Raw genomic sequence first — 27,385 nt, 5'->3', positions numbered from 1 at the left:
TCCATTTCCCTATCACCAACCCCTATAGAGTCGGGATATAAGCCCAGAAGAGATAGATTTAAAGAATGAACCTTGGTATAAATTCTTTTCGGAATTGGAGTTTGGGAAACCGGTAAGTTTAATAGCTTCAGTGGTTATACACCTTTTAAACTAATGCTGTGGATGCATTGTTGCTGCTAAAGAATCAGATGTTTGTAAGGAATTCAGAAAGCAGGGAGCAGTCATGTTAGTTGTCCGTAGTGGGATTGTCTATTCTCACTACAACCTCTAAGCTTTCCTTTGCCTTACTTCACTGAGAAAGGATAGTGAGCTCTGGAAGTATATCTTGCTGGAATATCCCAGAGAAACACAAATAATAATCATTGCTTGTCTTAGACCTCCCCCGACTAACAACAAGTATCACATGCCTTGTGGATGGCATTATTTCAGTCATTGGTTCACTTCCTTGACCAAAGTCTTTATGGCCTGTGAAAGACAAGCTGAAAATGCATTACACACTGAGAAGACCAGCATTGTCTCTGCTTTAAATAGCATTTGTAAAAGCACATATGTAAATGAAGTCCCAGAACAGGCCAACAAGGACCTCTTTACACAGATGTGACCCACAAATGCAACCCCATTATAGGTGACTTTTAGGGGATGATTTCTATTTCCCAAAGTTTGAAATGAGAGTAAGAAATTTGAGCATATTTAGTATTCAGCCTACTCTTGCCCCATGATCTCTCTGAATCGGCTCTGGTACAAATTGACTTTTGGCACTTAAAGGAGGATTTTCTTAGCCTTGCACCCAAAGGAATATAAAATAGAAGGGAGAATTGAGCTCATCCTTCCTCTAGAGATAACTGGAAACTGACTTTAAAACTCTAGTTACTTTAAAGTCTTAATTATTATAGCTGCAAAAAGAATTTACAGGTAGAGGAGTTAAGTGTATAAACACATTTTATTCAATGATTGTATGAGACTTTAAGCATTGGATCCAGCTTTTGAGTTTCTATGGTCTGGATGATAGTTTTATTTGCAGACAGGAATGAATTTTATAGTTCAGTAAAATGTCTTAAGATTTTTTATTAAAACAAAGACAAAGAGAAATTAAGCTGGTGCTTAGGAATTGCTCTTTGATTTGGCGGTGCTGAGCTTTGAAAGTTCAGGCATCTTCTGAGTTAAGAGCACCAGTCTTGCAAACAGCCTGCTTGTTCCTCTCTTCTGGTCCCTCCTAGACACTGTCTCCCGATAGCAGCTGAGCTGTCCTGGATGAACAGCGCCACCTAGTGACCAGTGGAGAGGGACGCATCTGACCCAAAGTCTGCACCCTCCTTCTCCCCTTCCCAAAGCATTGGTGCACACCTCATTTCTTCTCCTTCCTCTCCTTTTTTTCCCCCCTCTGCTGTTCACCATTCAGACATCAGTTAAGTCTACCTCAGGAAATCTTTTCCATGTGCAGTATTTAACAGTCTCCTAACCCTTTCTCTTTTCTTCTTTTTCTTAAAACCTGGTCAATTATGTCACCAAGAAAAGCTTTTGCTATGTGTAGTTGTCTCCCCACCCCCAAAACAGACCATGATTGGTATATGAAACAATAATTCCACACTTTAATCAAGGAGAGCAAAAGCTATTAAATTACATTTCATAGAGTCCATGTCATTGCTTTTTGAAGTCTGTTTCAGAATCCACAAATTTCTGCCTATCTCATCTGCCAAACAGCTAAATCAGGTTTGTCTAAAATGTTAGCTTTCAGGAAACATGGTGGAACTTTTTCCTAATTAGTTGTGAATGTTTTACTAAATCTATCATTACAAATAATTTTTGAGGATAATATATAGTATTTTGATGCCAGCATACATTAAATAGTCTCCATGCATAGCTTGATAAATTAACAGTATTGCTGCCAAAAACTTCACTCCAGGTACCACACATCTAACTTCAAACAAATGTTGAGAACACAGTCCAGTTGTATACTGGGGCCTTCCTCTAGCTTGTATCCCTACCCCATTGCTCTAATTGCCTCTTAATTATTTAAAGACTCAGAGATGCTTTTTCAAAATAGCATTTTCTCTGAAGCCACATGCATTCTTTGCACAGGCCTCAGAGTTCTTCTAATGAGACTGTTCCTTTTTGTGTAGGTCTTATTTTAAAAGGTAATACTTGTGAAGACTTGCCAAATTAACTAAATCAATGCCCATATCCTGAGGAATAGCCCTGAAATGAACAGCTCTTTATGGTCTGAGGCATCCTAATGGTGGGCTTATGACCTAGTTGAACCAACAGGGTTTGGGAGGAAGGTGTGGTAAGGAAAAATTTTTTCTTCACTTACTACTCAAACCACTCTGCCACAAAAGAATAAGAGACATAAATAAATAAAGTGGCATAAACCATGGAAGTTGTTTTGGAAAGTTTTTCAGCCATTCAGAAGCAGAATCAAAACTACCAGATCATGGGAATTAGCATTTCTACTTTTTTTTTTTTTTGTCACACCAACTGGGAACCACTTTCCCCCAGTAAAGCCTGTCAGAACTTTGACACTAGACATTTACCCTGAACTCCTTGCTTCCTCCACCCCTTCGCTTAAACCACCCAAAACGAACTGAAATTTCAGCAGGATTCTCACTAAAAAGATACCTTTTTAGCTCCAACAAGTTGTTAGAATAGCAAATAGTTCAAGACTCCAGGGACCATTTTTGGATGGATTATTTAAAACCAGTTTAATTTGTAAACACTGTCCTGTTTATTGCAGTAAAGAAAGAAATGATCATAAGTCATTAGACTTTAAAAAGTCTGCTTCTGCAGATGAACAGTCCAAGTGTATCAAGTGCTTAAAGATGAATGGTAATTGCTAATATCACTTACTTGACGAAATGCAGAATATACATGTGCAGAGATGACATTACTGACCTGTTGCTGTCAGTGGTGAACACACCTTGGAATCAGATTACTTCTCATTTGCAGATGTATTACAAAGAGCCTGGGAATCAGCTTTTTCTTCTAAGTTGCTTTCCTCTAGTTTCTATAGAAATTGACGTTATTTCTATATGTAAGAGCAAGTCAGAATTTCATAATGTGAACCAATTTGAATGCTTCCATAGAGTTGGCTATAATGAAATTTGCACAAAAGTTTAGGAGCTGTTAGTGATCTCCTATTTCTTATCCCCCTAGAGGTCATTATGTAAGAAAACTCAAGTCTAAATAGGCAGAAAAGTGGAAGAGAGGATCCAGAGTTAAAAGTCACCTGTAACCTCTGAATGTTCCACCCTCTGGACTCCTCCCTCATTAAACTTACAACAATCTTTTGGCAAATTTCTGTCTTAGGAATGCAGCTCTAAATCTGACTTGAAGAGTTAAAAGACAAAACAAAAATAACCTTATAGTCCCCTCTTTAAATTCTGGGTTTAAACTCTGTTCTCTAAGAGGGGATGAAAAGTATGTCTCCACCACTATCAAGGTCTAGTTAAATTGTAAAAGGAGATTTTAAAACTACTGGTATGAAATTGCCTAGTGCACTATTTAACACTCATTTTATACGTGGATTTCGTTGCTACAAACCACGGAAAGTACATTTGGTTCAGTCCATTGATCAATCCAGTGATCATAGATTCACATACGTGTTAATACACAATGAATTTTACAGCAGAAGACTGCCTCAAAAATGTAGAATCTTCAGTGTCAATCTTAGTTTGAAAAGAACAATGAGGAATTTAAAAGTTTCTATTTTTGTTCAAATGTGTGTTAATGCTTTTCTTTCCCCCTTCTTTTCTTTTTTTAAGTTTTCAATATTTAGAATCCAATGATGATTTGCTCTTGAAACGTAGACATAGAAACAGACTTCCTAGGTCATGGTCCCAGCTCCCAAGTCCTCAGGCTTCCGCTCCAGCAGGCAGCCTTGTGTCTGTAGGCAGCACCCACTCCCCTTACTTTTGAGTTCACCTTTCTGTGTTGATACAGTTCTCCTAGTGTGCCCCTCCTTGTTTGAGCCAGTCTCCATGTTTGTCTTTATGTCTTTATGCTCATTTCTTCATTTCCTCCTCTGCTTCCCGTCAGCCTCCCAAAAAGATATGGGATTATACTCCTGGAGACTGCTCTATCCTTCCTAGAGAGGATAGAAAGGTAATTCCGCTGTGCCTCCTCCGTTGGACTGTGTGTGCTCTCTAGCCTTGGTTAGTGTGAGTGTGTTGTGGGTTTGTTTTTTGGTTTTTGTTTTTGTTTTTTTCTTAAATCACTTTTTTAAAAACTTGATGCTTTTTTTTTTTTTTTTTTTTTTTTTGGTTTGGTAATAAAACTTTTAACAAATTCTCTAAGACATATACTAATGTTTAGAGGTTTTTAAAGCAATTATGTGTTCTTCTGACCAATAGTATTTGTCACCATCACCACACTCTGAAAAAAGAGAAAATAGGCATTTCCTTAAAGGTAGGTTTTTATAGTTCTCTTTGGCAAGTAGAATGGCTTTTTGAAGCTCTGATGACTTCAGGATTTCCGTTTTATATGCCTAATGTTACATTCTCTGTTTTCATGTCTTCAACTAATTTCCAGTGAGCTCTCGTGTTTTAGTCATGCTATCTTGGCCATATGAAAGTATAACACTAAGAAAAAAATTCATTTTTTCTAACTTAACCTTCCATTCTTTCTCCCTTTCGTCTAAACTAAAACCTTCTTTCCCATCTTTTCTTTCTTGAACCAGACTAATCTAGACAAAGATCTCAGCCTCTGCCAGACAGAGTTAGAGGCAGATTTAGAAAAAATGGAGACGCTTAATAAAGCACCCAGTGCAAACGTGCCACAGGTATTTCCTAGTTTTTCTCATGCCATCAGTTCCTTTTCAAGCTGTGCTTTGTTTTCTTCTTTGTTCTATGGTTGTTGATGTAGTTGAGGTGACGGACAGTGATGCTGGCTATTTTAGGCTGCATGGCTTTCTGACTCCTGTTTTAGACTCCTTCCCCCACCCCTACCCAGTTCATTTTTGCTTGGTTTTCTTTTGAGCTTGGCATCTTCCTTAAAGGGGATTCTTCAAATATATGCAGAGAGGCTGCTAAACTACTCTACCTTACTCTCTTCCTCTGCTTTCCAGGGGCGACCTTTTAAGTTCCCTTCCTTCGCCTCTCTCTGCCTTCTCTGAATTTTCAGGGAGCCATTTTTGGCAGTTTCCTTGTCTTTTTTGCAGCCCTGGGAGATACCAACCTCAGAGATCAGTTTCAAAAACTCAGCAGCAGTGCTTTGGGTACCCTTTCTGTGCATGGCGCTGTCAGAGTAGTAGTGTTTGTTATTTTAAAGGTCAGAAAGTTGTCAATGAAAAATGCACTCAGAGGTCAGATGGCCTGGACACACAAAAAGAGTGTTTGAAACTGAGCCTGCATTGATATTTTAAAGGGAGCTATGTCAAAATGTGGTTTATTAAAGGGTATATGAGACAGAGTAAGAGAGAGAGAAAAAGACACCATGGCAAGTAGGTTTCCAAACAGGAAAAAACCAAATGTTCATAGAATTGCCTGGAGGGCTCCCTGACAAAACAAAAGAGACTCTTAAAAGGAAAAGATATCTTTAGAGAAGATACAAAAGGAGGTGGCTTCGCCTGCAACGCCAGCAATTTGGGAGGCCGAGGCAAGTGGATCACTTGAGGTCAGGAGTTCGAGACCAGCCTGGCCAACATGGTGAAACCCTGTCTCTACTAAAAATACAAAAACTAGACAGGCATGGTGGCGGGCCCCTGTATTCCCAGCTATTTGGGAGGCTGAGGCAGGAGAATCGCTTGAATTCGGGAGGCAGAGGTTGCAGTGAGCTGAGATCACATCTCTGCACTCCAGCCTGGGTGACAGAGCAAGACTCTGTCTCAAAAAAAAAAGATACAGAAGGAATATGGAGCTGAGGAGGCCAGGAAGGTCCACAAACCATGACAGGAAAAGTGGAAACTGCTGATGGACCCATACCACACTTAAGCAGAACGGAGACGAGGGGAGTCAGATCTCCAGCCCCAGTGACTTGGGCACAAAAGAAGTCATGAGAGCATCAGAGACTCAAACCAGGGAAGGGGTGAAGAGACCGGGGATTTGGCCAAGGGGTCTGGGATAAGAGAGTCAGGAGCCAAGGAGCTGCAGGTTGCTTGAGGGTGTTAGGAATTGGGAATCCAGAGACAGCAGAGCGTGAGGAAGCCAGCAGGGCCAGGGGTTAGGCTCATACTCTCCCTCAGCACTTGAAGGAGCCACCAGAGGCACTGCACACATGGGTGAAGCAGACAGGTGATGGGTGGGGCAGGCGGCGGGGGAGGGTTAGGGGCTGAGTTTCCAATTAGGGTGAAGGGACCAGATTAGCCACTGTGGAACTGAAAGTCCCAGGTGAGAAGAGATCACAACTAGTCCTGGAGTGAGAATAGTGACTGTGGCTGTGGTGAGAGCCCATGCTGGGTGTGCCAGCGTGCAGTGAGGCGGACAGATGCAGGCCAGGTCACTGAGGATGTTGCAGTGGGACAGTTTAACTGGTGTGAAGAGCAAAGAATTGAGGGATGGGATTCAGACGAAGACAACGTTAGGGTTTTGGCCAGGCAGCTGGAAGAATGAGGATGTGAGCACGTCACAGAGGAAAGCCGGGAAGAAGATCAGGGCAGAGGCAAGGTGAGGGAGTTGGCTTTAGGTAATGACCTTTGAGGTGTTGGTTGGGTGACATGTAGGGAATATCCGGTAGGCAGTTGGAACTTTAAGACTGGGGTTCTTGCAGGAGGCATGGGCTTAAGATGGGGATTGGAGTCACCTGAGGAGAGGCGATGGTTAAACTCTGGGAGTAGAAGAAGACACCCAACTAGGGAGTAGATGGAGTAGATGAAAGACTGAAGAGGGAATTGTGTTGAGAGAAAGGATGTGAAACCAAGGACTACCCATGGGGACGTTGGGTGACGTGGAACAGTAGAAGGGGAGAGGGAGAGAAAGGAGAGTTCCCAGAAGCAGAGGGAAAAGCGAGTGGTGGAGCAAGAGGAGAAAGTGTGAGATCTTCCCAGAGATCCAGAAAGGTGGACTCCCAGGAAGGTCAGTGGATGTGCTGACTAAGATGTTTCCAAAGGCTTTGGAGGTTGCTGGGTGAGTAGTTCATGGCAGTTAGAGTATACGGCAAAGAATCGGGAGCCTGCAGAGGTATAGCACTGAGTGAAAAGATGTGGCCATGGGAGGAAGGAGGGGAGGGGAGTGTTCCCAGAGGATTCTACAGGGTCAAAGTTTTTTCAAGGTGGAAGACCAGACAGGACAGGTGTTCAGAGGTAGGAGACTCAAGAAGGAGAGGATGGGCAGGCAAGACAGTGCAGCCATGAGGGCTGGAGGATGGATGTGGAGGTAAGAGGGGTGTGCTTTCTGAGGAATAATGGGGGTGGCGTGGGGTACAGTCCTCATCGCGGAGCAGAGGTGCCCTCAGAAATGAAAGCACACAAGCCCACCAGGTTTCAGCAGGCAGGGGGCTAGTGGGTGAGTTTGCCTGTTCTTCCCTGTCATTTCCTTTTCTCTCTTTCACAATCTCTTCCTTTTCTTTCTCTCCTTTCCTTAAATGTCTCTTCTCCAAATAGTTTTTCTTAAAATGGTCATTATTAGAGATAAGGGCATTATTTAAGGTAGAAGTATCTTTAAAATTAACCTTTGCATTGATTTATTCAACTACTACCTTATTTTTAAAAACAAGCATGTCAAAGCCTTTGCATTTTTCTCTCAAAGACAACAGAAACCCTAAACTACAGAATTATGTTGCTTTTTCTCTGCATGTAGCTCTTGGTTGTTTTCTTCGTTTTGCGTGGTGCCTGGTAATTTTATAAAACATTCCCTTATTCATGCCGAAATGGTCATTAATAGGGTTGGTGAAATTGCAAATCTCCCCATTTCTGCACTCCTAAATTTGCAGGCATACACAAGTTATCTAAATACAGCGTGGTATTTTAAAATACACTTTTGTACATTCTGGACCTAAAGTGTTGGGTGACCCTCTCTCTGGATGTGGCATTTGGGGTGCATGAAGGGATCTGCAGTGGGCTCAGAGGGGGGTCTGAGGGCTGTGGAGAAGCTGGTGGAGGATGTGCTGTCCATGTCACTAAAGCATGTTGGCCCACGGTGGGCCGTCACCTAGTGACCTGTGACGGAAGATAAGTATGAGCCAGGAGGCCTTCTCCTGACCCACCCAGAGGGCCTTGGCTGCATCCACTGGAAGGCAAAAAATTAGGAAGGTCCACCTGCCCATACAGTCTCCTCCCAGAGAAAGAGCACCACCCTCCACCAGCACTGAAGACCTTTTCCATCCAGCCCCCGTGACTTCCAGAGATCCTGATCTAAACTAGGAAAATAAATTGACCTCTCTCTTTTTCCTCTTGACTTGAAACATATGAGTCAAAATAAATCATCTACATTATTATTTTTTCTTCTTTTTTTTCTTTTTTGGACATTTACAGAGCTCAGCCATCAGCCCCACTCCGGAAATTTCTTCAGAGACTCCTGGATAGTAAGTTGCTATTTTATTTTGTTTACATTGCTTACTATGTTAAATGTCAGAAATGGGAAGAGAGAAGCTTATGTTTTGGACCCAAAGTGTGTTTTGTTTGTATCAGCCTAATGGCTCTGAATGATGTACAGTTTGGTGATAAGAAGAGATCTAATAGTAGTCTTCAAATTATTTTTCTTCTGTTCTCTCCTCTTCCAAATTAATTTTGTGATGATTTATATTACCTTTCATGAACTTTCCCCATTTCGGCATCTTTACCTTTAGAATGGGAGTTTATTTGTCTAAGTTTAGAATCAAAGTTCTTGCCTGGCATGGTGGCTCATGCCTGTAATCTCAGCACTTTGGGAGGTTAAGGCAGGAGGATCACTTGAGCCCAGGAGTTCAAGACCAGCCTGGGCAACATAGACGCTGTCTGTACCAAAAAAAAAAAAAAAAAAAAAAAAGCTGGATATGGTGGTATGCACCTGTAGTTCCAGCTACTTAGGAGGCTGAGGCAGGAGGATCATTGAGGCTGCAGTGAGCTGAGATCGTACCACTGCACTCCAGTCTGAGTGAAAGAGCTAGACTGTGTCCCAAAAAAGAAAGAAAAAAAAATCTCATTTGCTGGTTCTTGTGGGGAGGTGAGTGACTGAGACAGGCCACATCTGGTGTAAAGACTGGGGGAGGGGGCCAGGTGCAGTGGCTCACTCCTGTAATCCCAGCATTTTGGGAGGCCGAGGCAAGTGGATCACCTGAGGTCGGGAGTTTGAGACCAGCCTGGCCAACATGGTGAAACCCTGTCTACTAAAAATACCAAAATTAGCCAGGCATGGTCCCAGCTACTCAGGAGGCTGAGGCAGGAGAATCACTTGAACCTGGGAGGCGGAAGTTGCAGTGAGCCAAGATTGCGCCACTGCACCCCAGCCTGGGTGACAGAGTGAGATTCCATCTAAAAAAAAAAAAAAAAAAAAAAGACCAGGGGAGGGAGGGGCCAAGAGGGGGCCGAGAGGGGGCTAATTTACCTGATTCTCACATAGACGGGCATCTGTTTTCCTGTGTCAGTTCTTAGGACTCTGTCTGGATGATGCATGCATACCCCGCTCCTTCGTGGGGTGCCACCAGCCTCTTCCCCCTGCCAAACCATCCTGAATCCTATAGTAGGAAGAGAATCCTGTAGCCTTTCTCAGCATTTTGCTATGAAGCTGTTATCCCAGCTGAAAATGTTCAGTGCTACCCTCACCTCCTGTTCTACACGTGTTAAATAGCAAACATTTTAGCTTGTATAGATAAGCCCTCGTGGAGCCTTCCTGTACCCAGGCTCACGTTAGTCCCTCTATGGCCCTTACTTCTGTTGCTGTATACCTGAGTTATACTCTTGTATTTTTATAATTGCTAGTGTATTATAAACTCCTCAAGGGCAAGGCCCCAGTCTTCACAGTGCCTGGTGCACCCAATGAATTTAGGAAAGGAGCTTGTTCTGGTAGGAGCTTTTCTTGTTTTGTCACCATCACATCTGTGTCTTGTTCTTTGAAATATGACAGTGAGGGGAAGACACCCCTATTACCTATTCTAGTAGGGTTGGATAAATCCACAATGAGCAGAGTTGCTGAGTGTCTAAGTTTTTTTTGACAGATACTGTGGTCTCTGGGACATATCCTACCTACATTGCTGGAGAACGTGCTTTACAGGAAGAGTTTCATTTGAAAGTCAGCAGGGATTTGGGTATTTGGGTGGAAAAATGGAAAAACTCTCATCTTTTTAGGGTAGTGATCAAAAGCTCTAGCTAGATCCATCATGTTAATTTTTCTTCTATAAATATGTATGTTTCATGATTAATATACCCAGGAGCGTAAGAAGAAATTAAGAAGACATATTAAGATAGCAGCTAGAGAAGCACTGCCTTAGGGGACAGTTCCCGCCTTGAAGAAGGACTGGTGTAAAGTCTCTTGCATTCACTGTGGGGTTGGTGACTAAGTCACCAATATGACAGGTGTCAGGGCTCATGTGTAGCATCGGGACCCATGTCCCCCACTCTGGCTCTGCAGCTTGCTCCCTTTTAAAGAGCTTCCAATTGAGCCGGGCCTTCAGCTCTAAAAATGACAATAAGTCACAGGTCCTCTAGGTCCTAGAGATGTGCCTTCAGAGGTGAAGCCCACCAGATGACCCTAGGCTACCTGCAGATAAAGGATGTCCTCAAGGCCACAGCTCCAAGCAAACTCTCCTTGGTCCCCCCAGGCCACCTCTTTGTCCTCAGCTTGTCACTTTGGCAGTCCCGACTGCCTGTATTAACCCTGCTGCCTGCTCCCCTCCTTTACCTCCTCACCTCCATCCCCCAAAACTACACAAGACAGAAAGGGCTTCATGGGACAGCTGGCTGAGGGAATTCCCTAGCTCTACTGGATCCAAGGCACTAAGCTCTGCATTCTAATAGGAATGTAGATATAGTCCCTTAATAGTTTTGGGATAAAACACACACACACACAAGTAAGGTTAGTAAATGAAAAGGCAGAGTGGCAAATGCTACCACAGGCAGTCAGGAGAAAGGAGCACAGGCGTTGAATAACACCATTTTAACAATTTATCAGGCATTTACTATGTGCCAGGTCCTGTGCTTGGTATTTTATCTACCTTACCTCATTTAATCTTCTGAACATTCCAAGATGAGGCATTATTTTTAATCCCCATTTTATAGATGAGGAAATAGGCACATCAAAGCAGTGTAATGCCGTAGTTCCTCAGCAGGTTCAGGGCAGAGCCATATCCAGGTTAGGAACAGTGAAGCTCTAGACCAAGGCACTGGGGTTGACAGTAAACTCTCATGTGCTCCATACTGATTCAAAATTTGGTAATAAGTTAGCGGAAGATATACTAAGGTTTGATGTTTTTGAGCTATTAAAAAACAATTTAGACCTGGCATGGTGGCTCACACTTGTAATCCCAACACTTTGGGAGGCCAGGGTGGGGGGATCACTTGAGGCCAAGAGTTCAAGACCAGTCTGGGCAACATGGCAAAACTTCCTCTTTACAAAAAATACTTTAAAAATTAGCTGGGCTTTGTGGTGCATGCCTGTAGTCCCAGCTACTCGGGAGGCCGAGCTGGAGGACTGCTTGCCCGGGAAGCGGAGGTTGCAGTGAGCCAAGATCACACCACTGCACTCCAGTCTGAGTGATAGAGTGAGACTCTGTCTCAAGAAGAAACAAAAAACAACCTTAACCCCTGCCAACAATTTAAGAAACTATTTATGACATTGAGTTAGCAGGATTGGAGGGTACTAATGTAAGCTGATTAAAAGAGCAAATTGTTTTCAGACACTCTGAATGTGCATGAAGACATTCAATCTGTTAATTTACCAAGAATTCTTATTTATATCACTGAAAATAGGTCTTCAAAGTCTCTGTTTTTCAGCTCTCATGAAATACTTGGCAGGAATAAATGAGTTTTTTCCTTCTACTATTCTCCCATTTGGGGATTTTTCAGTAATCGGGCTTGGTTTTCCCCCAGTTTATCCAAATGAGTAAGATTTTCTTATATCTGAAATTGGTGAGGAACCAGCCTAAGTGGGGCGCCTGACAAAAAGGAAAGCTTACAGTAAATGTTTGCTCAATGAATGGATGGATCTATAAATCTTAATTAACCGAAATCCAACTTGGTTAGCACTGAGGCAGGCAGCTTGTAAGTTGAATGTAGCCGTTTTCACTGGTTGGACAGGAATGATGGGTAGGCAGAAACATTGGCAGGACTTGACCTTAACCCAAAGAATGAAGAAGGAGTAGTCACAGGTGGCCCAGGTTCACCGTTTTGTGGCAACTGGAGAAGTGATGGCGTTGTTTTAAGTCCACTTTAATATCTTGGACAGACTTCAGTTGAGAATTTTATTAATTAACCCTGATTACATATGATAATATTAAAAGAACTGGGAATGGAGAGGAATTCACCCATAGTCCCAGTATCCTAATACAACTACAAGTCCTTGCCTTCTATATATATATTTTTTATAGTTAACATCACAGTGTGTGTCCAGTTTTGTACTTTATTTTCCTAGTATTTCAGATCTATAAATCAGTAGTCTTAACTACTCATTATTTTCATTTCAATGTATTTCAGCGTTAACTTCTTTGCCTAACCAAAGAGCTTTACTCCATTTGACCAGCAGGTGGCACTCAAGAACAAGCAGTTCTTTACATGGTGAGGGTAGACTAGCAAACACTTTTTCCCTTTAATCTGATTTGAGAACAAAACACAGATAATAACCTGAAGAACTGTATGAAACAGCAGAGGTCCTCCTGCTCTTTACAAATGTGTCAGAAATCTGTATGCATGTAGGCATTTAATTTTATAGAATCATTTATTCTACTAATATTTATTGAACAACCACGCAAGGCACCAGACATGCAAAGATTAAGCAGATAAACTTCCTGCCCTCAAGGGGTTCCAGGTGTAATAGGGGAGACAGATTTGTAAATAACCAGAGTCCAGTGGGGTAAATGCAATGATGGAGCCCAGGAGGGAGGAGTGAGCACCTATTGTTCTGTGGAGGGAGAAAGGTTAAACTTTATAGAGAAGCTGCAAATCAAATGTGAATAACAATATCATCATAAATATAATGTTTTTCATGCAGTACAAAAGACTATAAAATGAAACTTCTAGAGGATTATCTAGACTCCCTCCTGCAAAGCCACCGTTAACAACAGTTAGGTTTTTTTTTCTTCTTCTTGAAATAAGTAAATAATTTTGAATGGTGAATGTAAGCTTTGTGAGGCTGGAACTTTGTGTCTGTTCTGTTGCCTGTTTATGCTCAGTAAATATTTGTTGACCAAATAAATGAGCAGTAGAATGACATGATGAGATCTTTTCTAGACAGAGATGACTGGAGGGCGTCAGGGCTGCAGACTCGGGGAGCAATGTGTGTTTGTTGTACAGTTGTAGGTGAGCGATGATAAGGCGGGAGGTGGAGGGCAAAGGGATTAATGTGAGCTGGGTCCAGGACAGGGAAGAAGCAGGACTTGATAACTGATTAGGCTTAAGGAGCAAGGAGAGGGAGAAGGGGACCGATTTCCTGAGCTTTCTGGGTTAGGCGATGGATGATGGTTTGGGACATGTTGAGTTTAGGATACCTGAGAAACATTCAGATGGATGTCTAGAAGGCAGTTGAATGTATGTGTCTAGAGCTCAAAAGAAGTGTCTGTGTACATAACAGATTTGCAGGTGGATTTTTGTACAATCTCCCCATGCCTATTAGTTTTGCAAGTGAAAGAAATTGAGGCCAAGAGAAACAGACTGCAAGTTTTTCAACAAGAATGGGTTTGCCTCCACTGATCCACATTCCTTGCTGGAGTCAAGTGGGAATCCCAGTCTCCAGGACTCTGTCCACTGCCTCCAGAGCCTGCCCATTAGCACAATTGGAAATAGTTGGCCCTAGGATAATTGCTCTGTTCTCTCACTTTATTCTTCCAGCAAGTGTGTTTTTGTTGAATCCCCTTGAAACTCAGCAGCCAGCTCTGCATCTTAGCCAGAGGCTGAATTCTCTGTGCTAGCTCTTCTTGCTTGCTCTTCCTGAACCAAAATCTGGCTTAATCAAGGCTGCTCAGAGCTGAGCTTCTGAACTTAACTTGTTTGGTTAAGTACTCAGCTGCTATTCCTGGTTGGGCCTTTCTCAACCAGCTGAGGGGATAAGGCGGCTTCTCTCATCCTCTCTGGTACCCTTGAACAGAGCAAGTACTCTGTGACCTTGGGCAAATGACTTTGACACTCTAGTCTTCAGTTTCCCCTTTTGTACGGCGAAACAAATGGTCTCTCTTCAACATTAGAAGTGCTGATGGATATGATACACTTAAAAACATTGTTGTGGCCGGGCACGGTGGCTCACGCCTGTAATCCCAGCACTTTGGGAGGCCAAGGTGGGCAGATCATGAGGTCAGGAGCTCAAGACCAGCCTGGCCAACATAATGAAACCCCGTCTCTACTAAAAATACAAAAAAAAAAAAAAAAAAAAAATTAGCCGGGTGTGGTGGCAGGCGCCTGTAGTCCCAGCTACTTGGGAGGCTGAGGCAGGAGAATCACTTGAACCCGGAAGGCAGAGGTTGCAGTGAGCCGAGATCACGCTACTGCACTCCAGCCTGGGCGACACAGCATTGTTGTAGAGCTCTTAGGTATTGTTTTTAAATGAGGAGTGCCTCGGTTTCAAAATGTTGCACATCTGGAAAAAGCATGTTTTGTTAGCTTTGGTATCAGAAAAACAATTGGCTGTGGCAAATCCATTCTGAGAGATTTCCTGAGTGCTGGTTTATCGTTCTGGTAGGAAGCAGGGAAAAATGGTGATAATGGGTGGAATAAGGCCAGAGAGTGAGGTGGCTGAGGGGTTGGGGTAGGGTGAGATCTGACCATTGGTGAAGTAGAGCAGAGGTATGAGGTCAGGCAGCCAGTTATGGCCAAGAGTCATGACAGAACAAAGTTATTAGGAACTTAGGAAGATGACTTAGAAGTTCTGGCCAGGCCAGGTGTGGTGGCTCACTCCTGTAATCCCAGCACTTTGGGAAGTTGAGGTGGGTGGATCACCTGAGGTTAGGAGTTCAAGACCAGCCTGACCAACATGGCGAAACCCCGTCTCTACTAAAAATACAAAAATTAGCCGGGCGTGGTGGCGCACGCCTGTAGTCCCAGCTACTCGGGAGGCTGAGGCAGGAGAATCACTTGAACCCAGGAGGCAGAGGTTGTAGTGAGCCAAGATGGTGCAACTGCACTCCAGCCTGGGCGACAGAGTGAGACTCTGTCTCAAAAAAAAAGTTCTGGCCAAAGCTGAGGCAATTCAAAGGATAGCAGGCACAGCAGAATGGAAGCTGTTGTCAGTCACTCTGTTAAAAGAAAAACTTTAGACAAATTAAATTTAGCAGATTTATTTAAGGTATAGAAGGATTTATGTTCCAGCAGCCCTCAGAACCAGGGGCAGTTCAGAGAGCTTCACCCAGCAACATGGGCAGGCAGCATTTATAAACAACAAAAGACAGTGAGTACAGCTACAGCTGGATTGGTTGCAGCTCCACAGTTGCCTGTTTGGGCATTTATATAGACATGGGCTGATCAGTTGGTAGCCTGGGATTGGCTGAAGCTTGGCTGCTGTGATTGGCTGAGACTCAGCTACTTGTTATAAGAGCATACTTTTAGATTGTAGTTTGTTTACATAGTTAGGTTGCAGAAGAATAGGAACTCAAAGTATGGAGGCAGCCTCAAGCCCATTTTAGTTTACTGCTCTCCAATGCTGAAGGAGGTGTGGTAGCCCCAAACCAGGGTGGGCGGGGCTTCAGACACCGTACCTTCAAAAGAGACCTCAGTCACCACAACTGTTGGTCAGCAAGGATAAAGGACATCTATTCATGGATGTTTTTGCTGTTGGGGTTATACAAAAAGAGGAAACATAGCATTAAACTGAAGGGCAAAATCAGAAAATGCAACCAAAGGGAAGAGGGTGGATAATGAATAGGAAATTTAGAAAAGGGACATATTTATTTTTAATTAGGAAATTCAAAATTATAAGCCAGTTTAAATCAACTCACATTTATTTAAATTGGCATATGGTGCCGCAGCCTTGCAAGCTACCCTCAGGTTCTTCCAACTCCTCTAAGTAAAGAGGAAAAGCATTTGACCCCCACATCTAGGCCAGAGTGAATGAAGAGGGCCCTGGGGGAGCCCTGACCCCCATCCTCTGCAGTCCCTTGAAATAGGGTGGGTAAAGCCCTAAGCCCGAGGTGGGTACAAGGTGAGACTCAGTAAGTGGCAGCTCTGTGAGGAGATTGTCAGTGCCAGAAGCAATAGTAGTGCTCAGGGAACTTTATTATTCTAAGGTGGAGATGTGGTATTCTACCAGAGTCCCCACCTCGTTTCCGTTGCTGACTTCTGCATCTGGTGCCACTCATCTTAGGGGTGTATATATGGTGAGTAACACTCAGCGGTGACGGTGTATAGGGAGCTGGCGCATCCCTCAGCTCCCCTCTGGTTCCCGTAGTGTGCAAGCCACTGCCTTCTTAGTTGTAGGGAAATGTTGTATCTATCAATAAAACAGGAGCTGAAGGTTGGGCCCAGTGGCTCATGCCTGTAATCCCAGCACTTTCGGAGGGCAAGGTGGGAGGATCACTTGAGGCTAGGAGTTCAAGACCAGCCTGGGCAACATAGCGAGACCCTGTCCCTACAAAAAAATAAATTAATAAGCAGTGAAATAAAACAGGAGCTGAGAGAGAATATTATCTGTGTAGTACTCAATGGCCTGGTTCAAGTTCCAGCCCTGCCATCCTGCTAACCTGCCTACTTTGATACGTTACTGAATCTCTCAGTGCCATGTTTCCTCATCTGAAAAATGGCAGAAGTAGGATTGTTAGGATTGAAGTGAGAATGACCAATAGGCACAGTGCCTGCCATGTAGGATGCTCACCAAGAGGCGTGTAGAGTTGTTTTTGTTGTCATTATCAGTGACCATGGGGACTCAGAGGCTGCAGTTATGCACAGAAAGAAAGGCCAGTTTCCCGAAATGTAAAAGCATCACATTATTCATCATTGCTGGATGAGTAGAGGGAAATATAGCTGGACAGATGTGTGATCGAGCAGTCACAGTTTGTGGCCCCTGTAGAAGCTAGGTGGCGGGAATATGGGTGTTCACTCTGTAATTCTTTTTTTTTTTTTTTTTTTTTTTTTTTTGAGACGGAGTCTCACGCTGTTGCCCAGGCTGGAGTGCAGTGGCGCGATCTCGGCTCACTGCAAGCTCCGCCTCCCGGGTTCCCGCCATTCTCCTGCCTCAGCCTCCTGAGTAGCTGGGACTACAGGCGCCCGCCACCGCGCCCGGCTAATTTTTTGTATTTTTAGTAGAGACGGGGTTTCACTGTGGTCTCGATCTCCTGACCTTGTGATCCGCCCGCCTCGGCCTCCCAAAGTGCTGGGATTACAGGCTTGAGCCACCGCGCCCGGCCACTCTGTAATTCTTTAAGCTGTTCTATATGTTAGTTGATGTTCACAATGAAACAGAGGGATGAAGGAATTCCACCTAGCAATGGGTCTTCAGAGCTGAAAAATCTATTTTGATACCAGTAACCTGAGTTCAGTAGGAATAAAAGAAGCCCAGCAGAAGCCTATGTGGTTCTCTGGGACAGGAGTCATTCACTTAACTGAGAAATATATGTGTGTGTGTGTGTGTGTGTGTGTGTGTGTGTGTGTGTGTGTATGTGTGTATGCATGTGCATGTCTGTGCATGTACGTGTCTGTTTGTGTGCGTGTGTGTGTGTGAATGACAGTGTGTTAGTGGCAGGCATAGAAAAGTGGGATTAGGAGAAGGGAGGGACTCGGTGAGTAAGTACCCTTAATTTTTTTTTTCTGTGCCTCACCTCATTCCAAAAGGAATTTGTGGTAACTTGCAGAAATACCTTGATTTTAACAAGATAAAAATAAATGGAGGCTATAAATGAGCAATCATTTATGTTCATACTGCATGTCATGTCATAATCTTCTGAACACAAACTTTGAAAGAAGTGAGTGCAAATGTGGCCGTGACACTAAGAGCCCATAGAATCCCAGGTTCCAATTTCACTTGGTCACTGATTTTCCTGGATACCCAAGACAGTTGGGCCTCCCCCTTTCATTGATGATTTTAATATTCCAAATGCTTACGAAGAATAACCCAGAAAAATAATCCAGGTAGTGGACTTGGAGTAGCTGGCACTGCCTGGCTACATGACAGAGGCACCCCTCATGTCCTCGACTGCACCATCTTGCGTGCAGCCATTGGGTCCTCCTGCACTCCCCTGTGTGTGATCTTCCCCCTGTTCTTCCCTATCCTTCCTCCAACCCTTTTTCCCCAGGCGGCGGCGTTCCACAGAATTTTTCTTTTAAAGCGCAAATGCAGCCATTTCAGTTAGAGAACTTTGCTATTTGGGCAAGATTCCTGAGCATTCGGGGCTCCATGGGCCTGTCTGTAGAAATGTGTGTCTAAAAAGAGCACTCTTTAGAAAGGACAGTTGTTGATTAGGATGCCGGCTGTATTTCTTGTCCTCAGCAGGTAATGTGCTGTTTGAAAAATGTTAAAAGCACTAACTCCTATTCTTACCTTTATTTTTTCCCTTTTCTCTCTTTCTTTCAAAATTACCTGTTCATAGTATATATTCTTCCAACTTCCATGCAGTGAAGAGGGAATCAGATGGGGCTCCTGGGGATCTCACTAGCTTGGAGAATGAGAGACAAATTTATAAAAGTGTCTTGGAAGGTGGCGACATCCCTCTTCAGGGCCTGAGTGGGCTCAAGCGACCATCCAGCTCGGCTTCCACTAAAGGTAATTAACTGGGTGAAGCCTGCAAGGCCTCCATCTCCCATCCACCTCCATTCACTGAGCGTCGGCCGTGGTGAACCTCCAGCAATGGGGATTAGTCGTGCCTTGTTCAGACCCACATCCAGGCCTCAGAGCCCTCTTAAATTCCCTCCCCTATTTTCTTACCGGCCATTTTTCTTTCTGGTTTTAATAGTTTCTGTTCCTTTGACACCCCCAACCTTGCTCTCCTTGAAGATTTCTCTCTCTCTGTTTCTCTCTCTCATTCTAATTACCTTTTCTTAGAAATTAGCTGAGCTTTAGCCATTCCTAACTCTAGCAGGGTAGGCATTTTTTGTTGTTGCATCCTTGCACCTGCTTTGCAGCACAGATTATTTTGCTTCCGGACATCGACTGGAAATTTTTTAAAAGCCCTTATGACAAATGAGCATGTTACCTTTCCTTTTTCTTTTTAGCAGCTTTCAGCTTTAACCTAATGGGTCTATTTATTTTATTCTGCATGCTTACCAGTGGATCGTAAAGGTGGGAATGCTCACATGATTTCTTCATCTTCAGTCCATAGCCGAACGTTTAACACTAGCAATGCGTTAGGCCCTGTGTGTAAGCACAAGAAGCCCCTGTCAGCGGCGAAAGCCTGCATTTCGGAAATCCTTCCTTCCAAATTCAAACCCAGGCTCTCGGCTCCCAGCACTCTTTTGCAGGAACAAAAGAGTATCCTCTTGCCCTCAGAGAAGGCTCAAAGCTGTGAGAACCTTTGTGTTTCCGGTTCTTTGAATGATTCCAAAAGAGGCCTCCCGCTCCAAGTGGGAGGGAGCATTGAGAACCTGCTCATGCGCTCCCGACGGGATTATGACAGCAAGTCGAGCAGTACCATGAGCCTCCAGGAGTACAGCACCAGTGGCAGGAGGCCCTGCCCTCTCTCAAGAAAGGCTGGGATGCAGTTCACGATGCTTTATCGGGACATGCACCAGATCAACCGAGCTGGCCTCTTCCTGGGCTCCATCTCCTCCTCCTCGAGTGTGCGGGATCTTGCCTCCCACTTTGAAAAGAGTAGCCTGGCATTGTCCAGGGGTGAGCTGGGCCCCAGCCAGGAGGGCTCGGAACACATCCCCAAGCACACCGTCTCTTCCCGCATCACCGCTTTTGAGCAGCTGATTCAGCGGTCCCGTTCCATGCCATCCCTGGACCTGTCCGGCAGGCTGAGCAAGTCTCCCACACCTGTGCTGTCCCGGGGCAACCTGACCTCAGCCCGCTCGGCCGAGTCCCTCCTTGAGTCAACCAAGCTCCGTCCCAAGGAGATGGATGGGATGAACTCCAGTGGGGTCTATGCCTCCCCAACATGTAGCAATATGGCGCACCATGCCTTGAGCTTCAGGGGCCTTGTGCCTTCTGAGCCCCTCTCCACCTGCTCTGATGACCTGGACCGCTGTTCAAATATCTCCACTGACAGCAGAGAAGGCAGTAGCAGCAGCGTTCACGGAGATTTCCCCAAACATCGCCTCAACAAGTGCAAGGGCACCTGCCCGGCCTCATACACTCGCTTCACCACCATCCGGAAGCATGAGCAGCAGCAGACCTCTAGACAGCCCGAGTGGCGCCTGGATTCCAGAGGGGACAAGAGCACCCTCCTCAGGAACATCTACCTAATGAGCCCCCTTCCTTTCCGGCTGAAAAAGCCCCTCCACCACCACCCCAGACAACCTTCTCCTGGTGACTCCTCAGGCCTCCTGGTAGGCCAGAAGCCAGACCTCCCCAGTCAGCCCCATCAGGACCGGCCCCCTTCTGGGGGGAAGCCCGTGGTTCCCACACGCCTGTCTTCCCGACACACCATGGCCAGGCTTAGCCGCATCTCAGAGCCCTCTCAGGAGAGACCCACGGCCCTGGAGGACTACCCAAGGGCCGTTAATAATGGAAACTCCGTGCCATACTCAGACCACAGCCTGGACAGGAACAACAACCCACAAAGTGAACTGGCACCATCCCGCGGAGGTGGCATTTTGTGTGTTTGCCTAGTCTCACCTGCCCGTCCCTCCACTTTGCTTGCATTATCCCTTCCTCCTCTGTGCCCTTGGTGCTCATTTTCTGGTCTGTCCTTTGTTTTCTGTTTGTTTTGCTTGGCAATTAATCATGGCTCATAGTGGCTGCACTTCTTTAAAAACAAAGCCCCCATGTCATTTAGACTAACCACCAAACTGTGTTTCGAAAGAAAAATTGGCCGTTTAGCTCAACTGAGAAATGTGTTCATTTGAACTCTTGAACCCCTTGCTGTTTGTACCAATCCCCAACATATCCCGTGGTTTTTTGAGAGGCAGCCTCTCTCAATGGCCCTATATGTGTGTGAGTGTGTGCCTTGTCCCTATAAGGTCCTGCACGCCTCTTTGTTAGGGAAACTTTACAAAGAAAGTTCTCTCATTTTGCTCACCTTTTGCCTTCTGAGTAGTTTTCTTTGCATTGAAGTAGTTGACAAATAAATCCAAAAAATGGGGCAGGGGGTGGAATTTTTTTTTTCCTTCAGAATTCGACCATTGATCATTGATCAAGAATGACTTTAAAATTTTGATATTTATAATAGATGAAAGGTGAACTATTTTCCCAAGCTGGTTTCCAGCGAAATCTTTGCCTGTTTTAACTCTACTTTATTGTTTTAAAGATTCAGAATCGCCAAGACATTTTATACCAGCTGATTACTTGGAATCCACAGAAGAATTTATTCGAAGACGTCATGATGATAAAGAGGTAAATCCCATCTTTTAAATCTCTTAGCTTTTGCTTGGAAAAATGTATGAAGAAAATAAAGATTCTAGACATCTGTCAGAGAGGTGACATGGTCTAGCAATTGGAGACAAAAATTGAGGCTTTCACAAGTGATTTTTTTTATATGACATAGGCTCAATGTCATATAAAAAAAATCACTTGTGAAAGCCTCAATTTTTGTCAACTTATTATTATTATTATTTTTTTTTTGGTCGACTTTTCCAAAAAGTAGGACTGATTTCCCCACAGGCACTAGGTTATAAGTGCCAAGTCCAGCCAGCACTGCTGCATGGGAGATACAGAAAGAGATTGTCCACTGCTGTACTTAATGCCCTGTAAGCTGGAAACCAGAGTTCGCTCTTTCATCCCCCCTCAACCCCACGCTTGATAATCCCTAAGGAAATCCGCCTGCATATTTCTCCAATACTGCCCACCCCTCTGTTGGCACAAAGCATTGTTCAAATTGAGAAGGGTGCAATAGGAGAAAGGAAAATGAAAAATAGTAATGACCTTGATACATTTTATAAAACAATTTGAGGAAGTTGCCTATAACTCTGTTGCCTTCAATTCAGAAGAAGGCAGATACACCAAGAAATGCTGGAAAACCCCAGCCAAGAACTTCAAAATGTGGATATTTTCTGGTAGCTACTGAAATGCCTGTCCTGCCATGGGGTGACTGGCAGGGCCTGGGAAAGAGCCCCTTTTCTCGGGGATTTGGGAAGAGGTGATTCTTTGTATCAGTCAAATGGGCAAAATCACAAGCTTCTGCTGGGATAAAGCATTGTGATGATACATGCTTTCTGGGCCTCACATCCCCAAGAAAAAGAGTCCTAGAGATTAAACAAGCTCCCGAGCCCATATTCCTGAAATGAATTAAGAGATGGAAAAATCACATTGACCTGGTAGGAGTCGGGGAGGGAGTGCATGTGTACACAACTCTGTCCCATTCACGTTCAAGTCTGAAGCCCTTTTTCTCTGTTGTTATGCCTTGTTGAGTAGTTCCAGAGTTTAGGTGGGGTTTCCTGAAGGATTTAGGATAAGGCTGACTTGGGGACCAGTGGGATGATGATAATTATTGCCACCAGATGGCGAAACAAAAGACAAAAATAAAAGCACCATGGCCAGGCGCGGTGGCTCATGCCTGTAATCCCAGCACTTTGGGAGGCCAAGGCAGGTGGATCACTTGGGCAGGAGTTTGAGACCATCCTGGCCAAAACGGTGAAACCCCATCTCCACTAAAAAAATACAAAAAAATTAGCCGGGCGTGGTGGCGGGCGCCTGTAATCCTAGCTACTCAGGAGGCTGAGGCAGGAGAATCGCTTGAATCCGGGAGGCACAGGTTGCAGTGAGCTGAGATCGCACCACTGGGCACCAGCCCAGGCGACAGTGCGAGACTCTGTCTCAACAAAAAAAAAAAAGAAAGAAAGAAAGTTAAACCGCTGTACCTCTCCCCATCTCCGGGCACAATTGAACAGTATTCAATAAGAAACTTGCACCTGTCCATGGAAAGAAACAAGATAAAGCATCTGATGTACAGTTATTATTGTAATAACTCACTAATGATGAGTATCCATCAGGCCATAGAGCAGATTCATTTCTATAGCTCTTTGTTAAATATTTCCTGCCACAAGATACAAGATTCCCATGTATGTAGGCCGGGGCTGCTATGATGAAGGAAGATGAAATTCCATGTTAGTAATATAAGCCCTAGTCTCTGACCTAGAAGGTTCTATGGGACAATTCTTGCCTACCACATGGGAGGTGTAGTTTATCTAGTGGCTTAGCAATGGATATATTAGAAGTTACATAAGAAGGCGAGCAGTTGTCTCCTGAATAACACTGGCTCATAGATCCTTAAAAGTTTTGTGTCTTTATCCATGGTTTTTGGCTTATCTGGTTAAACTACAGTGCTGAGGGACTTACTAAGGTCAGATTAAAGTACTGGATTGGGAGCTTTGCCCCATTTGATGTCCACTTCCACTGATTATGTTTAACTCCAGCCAGAACACAAGGGGCCGTGAGTAAGAACTGTGGCAGTCTCAAGCATCACTCCATTCCCATGGCTACAGAAGCAGCTCACACTTCCCAGCTCGCGGGATGTCAGTCAGGCCCTCCCCATTGCAAATGCTTTATCATTAACATGGATTTTCAGAAAATGAGAACATATCAGACTTGGCAGGAACATTAGTGGTCATGTAGCCAAGCCCCTGGTTTAGTCCAGGAAAGGACCACAGCAAGGTAGTAGCTTGCCCAGGGCTGCATAGTAAGTTAACCTATACCAATAGCAGAGCTAGAAACCAGGGCTCCAGATGCCTGGACCAGCACTCTTTCTATAGCACTGGGCTTCTCAGAGGACTTTCTCATGTCTTTTCTCATTTATCTTTACAACTTACTTGAGTACTGGAAATCCCACAGCCATTTGATGAGTTGTCACTTTGTTATTTGTAGTCTCTGGAGAATCGACCCACCCTCCTTTGGGGTTGCATGTCACATGAGGCATTTAATTGCCTGCTGGAAGAAGCCTACTGTTTTCCAATGCTAAGAATCAGTTCTAATTCATGCTTTCCTATAAGGAAAGTTAATCCCAGGAAATTAAGATTGTCTAGTATCAGAAAACACATTTAAAATTCTGTTCCATGGGGTCATTTTAATAGGGCATTTGATAAAAAGCAACATTGTTTGATTTTTCAGAGAAGCCTTTAAAAATAGAAATAGATGACTTTTTCCTTACTCTAAGAGAGAATATTTCTTCTAATCTCAGGTACCTTTATTCTTAGGGTTTTTTTTTTTATATTTATATTCTTTGTCATTCCCTTTAACTCAGCTTCATTTCACCCAGTGAAGAAATCATTCAGTAAGAAAGCAACTGATGCTCTCTGTCAGCCACATAATTAGCCTGTGGTGTATATCCTAAGGCCTTCTAAAAATTGTGCCTAGGGGAAGACTTGGCTGTCTAGAAGGGGCTTCATCTTTTCTAAAATGGGCTGCTCCACTCTGTCAAGAGCATATTAGAGTAATAGATACAGGAATCACAAAAACGACCTGGTGCCATAGACTTCACTAGCAAAAGCTTGTAGCAGGTTTAATAGGCCTGAGATGGGCAGCAGGAATTGGCCAGCCCTGGTCCTGCCAGGGGAATATGCTGTGGGAATATATCCTTGCCTAAAAACACGGTAGAGATGGCACTTCCAGCCTCCCGCTGCCAGCCCAGCATGGTTGGAGATGCCCTGGATGGGAATGCCCCTGGCTCACCTGGCCTTTCGCTGCCAGGAGCAGGAGGCTTTGGACTGCGCTGGGGGTAGGTAGTTTGCTGGACAGTGTAATCATGTGGAACCATCCTTCCCCTATCCCGGCTTTCCCAGTGAAGTGCCGCCTCCTTTCTATAGTGCTCGGAGGGTGGTTACGATGGGAGTGTAGTAGCTGTGGCTCTAAGGCCCTTGTGACAGCTGACCCTTAAAGCCTCTGCCCCATTCACCCAGCACCTCCTTCCCTAATTACTTTTGTTGGCAGTTTTCTAATACGCTGGAACAGATGATTCACTGCCCATTTTATGCAATTTTATGGCAGAAACTTTTAGCGGACCAGAGACGACTTAAGCGCGAGCAAGAAGAGGCTGATATTGCAGCTCGACGCCACACAGGCGTCATTCCGACGCACCATCAGTTTATCACTAATGAGCGCTTTGGGGACCTCCTCAATATAGACGATACCGCCAAAAGGAAATCTGGGTCAGAGGTCTGTTCTGGTCACCTCAATCTGCTGCTTGACCCAAAGCAATATTTGCCTATTTGCCTCCCCTCAGCATTGCCCTCTGTAGGCCAATTTAGTTCTCCAAACAGCATTTGTCATCCTGGCCTCCCTTAGGCTTGCTTTGGCTTCTTGTGGCTGGTAAATAGACATGACCTCATTATGTCCTGTGCTCTGTATGTTCAAGCATGCCTGGCTGGGGGACCGGGGTCTGCTGGCACATGCCCCTGTTGCATGCCTTAGAGCATTGGCTGCCTTCGTGAGTCCAGCCCTCCACATCCTGCATTTTATCATGCTACTGTGTTGCCTGTGCGTTCTGCTTAGAAACCTGATACCTGAGTCCATATGCATTGGTAGCTATGGTGTGGACAGTTACACAATTCTTCTTTGAAGAGATGGTTAATGAAACTTTACAAAAGTTAGCTTAACAATACTTTGTACCATTTACGAAGGCCTCCAAATTTAGTGCCATTAATTTTGAAATAGAGAACAATGCTGCTGCTCACGTGTAGGTGGATGAACTGTGTGAAGTGTTCAGTAGTGCTGCAGTAGTGCGCCTCACTGAAGAATTTGGAAGCCCAAAGACTTTCGCAGTTAGGATAAACCCACAGAGAGTAAGAGAGTTCTCCAAGGGATGTTTCATTTGTTCTTTTAGTTTTGACATTTCCAAGCCTAGGTTATGAAAGCTTAATATTATAAAAGGAAAGAGAAGAACAAACTTTGAAGTGATTTTTATCCAGATCTTGGCCTCCTACACTAAGGTCAACATGTTGAAATTCTCATGCTAGCCAAATGCTGGATCTTGCGTAAGAGTTTATGCTTTGCCATGTAACCCTTAAGTAGCCCCACTGAAGATGATCTCTTTTAGGGAAAATGGGCGTGTCTGGGATTTGGGGTGGGAGCTAGGGAAATGGGGGAATAACACCCAAAGTATGTACTGTTTTATATCCTTTCAATACAGTAGCTTAATATTTATGTTTATTTATTTATTTTTTAATTTTTATTTTTCTCTCTAGAAGCATCATTGCCTAGTCATCTTTTTTTTTTTTTTTTTTTTTTGGAAATATGACTGGGCATAGTGGCTTACACCTGTAATCCCAGTACTTTGGGAAGTCAGGGTGGGAGAATTGCTTGAGCCCAGGAGTTCGAGACCAGCTTGGGCAACATAGTGAGACCTCCATCTCTAATTAATTAAGTAGGTAGATAGATTGGTAGATAGCCAGATGTGATGGCACGTGTCTGTAGTCCAAACTACTGGGGAGGCTGAGGCAAGAGGGTTGCTTGAGCCTGGGAGGTCAAGGCAGTGAGTCACGGTCATGCCACTGCACTCCAGCCTGAGCAACGGAGCAAGACCCTGTCTCAAAAAAAAAAAAAAAAAGTGTCTGGGAAGAAGAGATAGTGAAAAGAGGGAACCAAATTAAAAGAAAGAAGGCTGGCTGGGTTTAGTGGCTCAAGTCTATAGTCCCAGCACTATAAGAAGCTGAGCCAGGGTGATCACTCACGGCCAGGAGTTCGAAACTAGCCTACACATCATAGGGAGACCTCATCTTTACAGTTAAAAATATGTGTGTATACATATAATATACATATTATAATATATATAATATTGTATTTTATGTATATATAAAATATATAGAAAAATTAGCCAGGCTTGGTGGTGCATGCCTGTAGTCATAGCCACTTGGGAGGCTGAGGTGGGAGGATCACTTGACCCCAAAAGTTCAAGACTGCAATGAGCTATGAACACATCCCTCCAACCTGGGTGGCAGAGTAAGATCCTGTCTCAAATTAAAAGAAATTTGAGCCTGTCTCAAATTAAAAGAAAAAGGAAAGCTGGGGAAGAGAAGGAGACTCTAAAGTGATGGAGAAAAAGAAAATCTATCAAGGAAGAAGCAAAAGTTAGCAAGTGTTAATTGCAAGGGAAAGATAGCCCTTGAGTCCTCAACGTTCCAGCTCCTCCTCAAAATGGCCCTTCTCAGAAGGCTCTGAGCATGGTTTGTCCTCACCGATAGTCCTGCCTGCTTGTAGGTAGAAGAAGATGGGAACAGGTAAAGGCGCTAGGGCTGCACACTTACACATGTACTTGATACATGCAAACAGAAATGCACCATGGGTGGAATAACCGTGGACAGAGGCAGGCAAACTCTGCTCAG

General features: G+C 44.2%; 1 protein-coding gene across 50 annotated transcripts in view; it reads left to right on the top strand.

The window, feature by feature from the left end:
* SORBS1 (sorbin and SH3 domain containing 1) overlaps positions 1 to 27,385 on the top strand; it is a 252,720-nt gene that overhangs the window by 187,268 nt on the left and 38,067 nt on the right. For 16 of the 50 annotated variants that reach the window (XM_074002273.1, XM_074002256.1, XM_074002270.1 and 13 more), the window contains 5 exons: positions 29 to 112; positions 8,402 to 8,451; positions 18,565 to 18,737; positions 21,382 to 21,467; positions 25,053 to 25,220. In XM_074002273.1, the coding sequence (XP_073858374.1) occupies positions 29 to 112; positions 8,402 to 8,451; positions 18,565 to 18,737; positions 21,382 to 21,467; positions 25,053 to 25,220 (561 nt within the window). Of the gene's footprint in view, positions 1 to 28; positions 113 to 4,032; positions 4,099 to 4,672; positions 4,775 to 8,401; positions 8,452 to 18,564; positions 18,738 to 21,381; positions 21,468 to 25,052; positions 25,221 to 27,385 lie in introns of all 50 variants that reach the window. The other 34 variants (XM_074002258.1, XM_074002272.1, XM_074002255.1 and 31 more) reach the window with 4 other exon arrangements.

Source organism: Macaca fascicularis, chromosome 9 (genome assembly GCF_037993035.2).
Source record: "Macaca fascicularis isolate 582-1 chromosome 9, T2T-MFA8v1.1".
NCBI classification, from domain to species: domain Eukaryota; kingdom Metazoa; phylum Chordata; class Mammalia; order Primates; family Cercopithecidae; genus Macaca; species Macaca fascicularis.
This window is presented reverse-complemented; position numbering and strand designations above follow the sequence as displayed.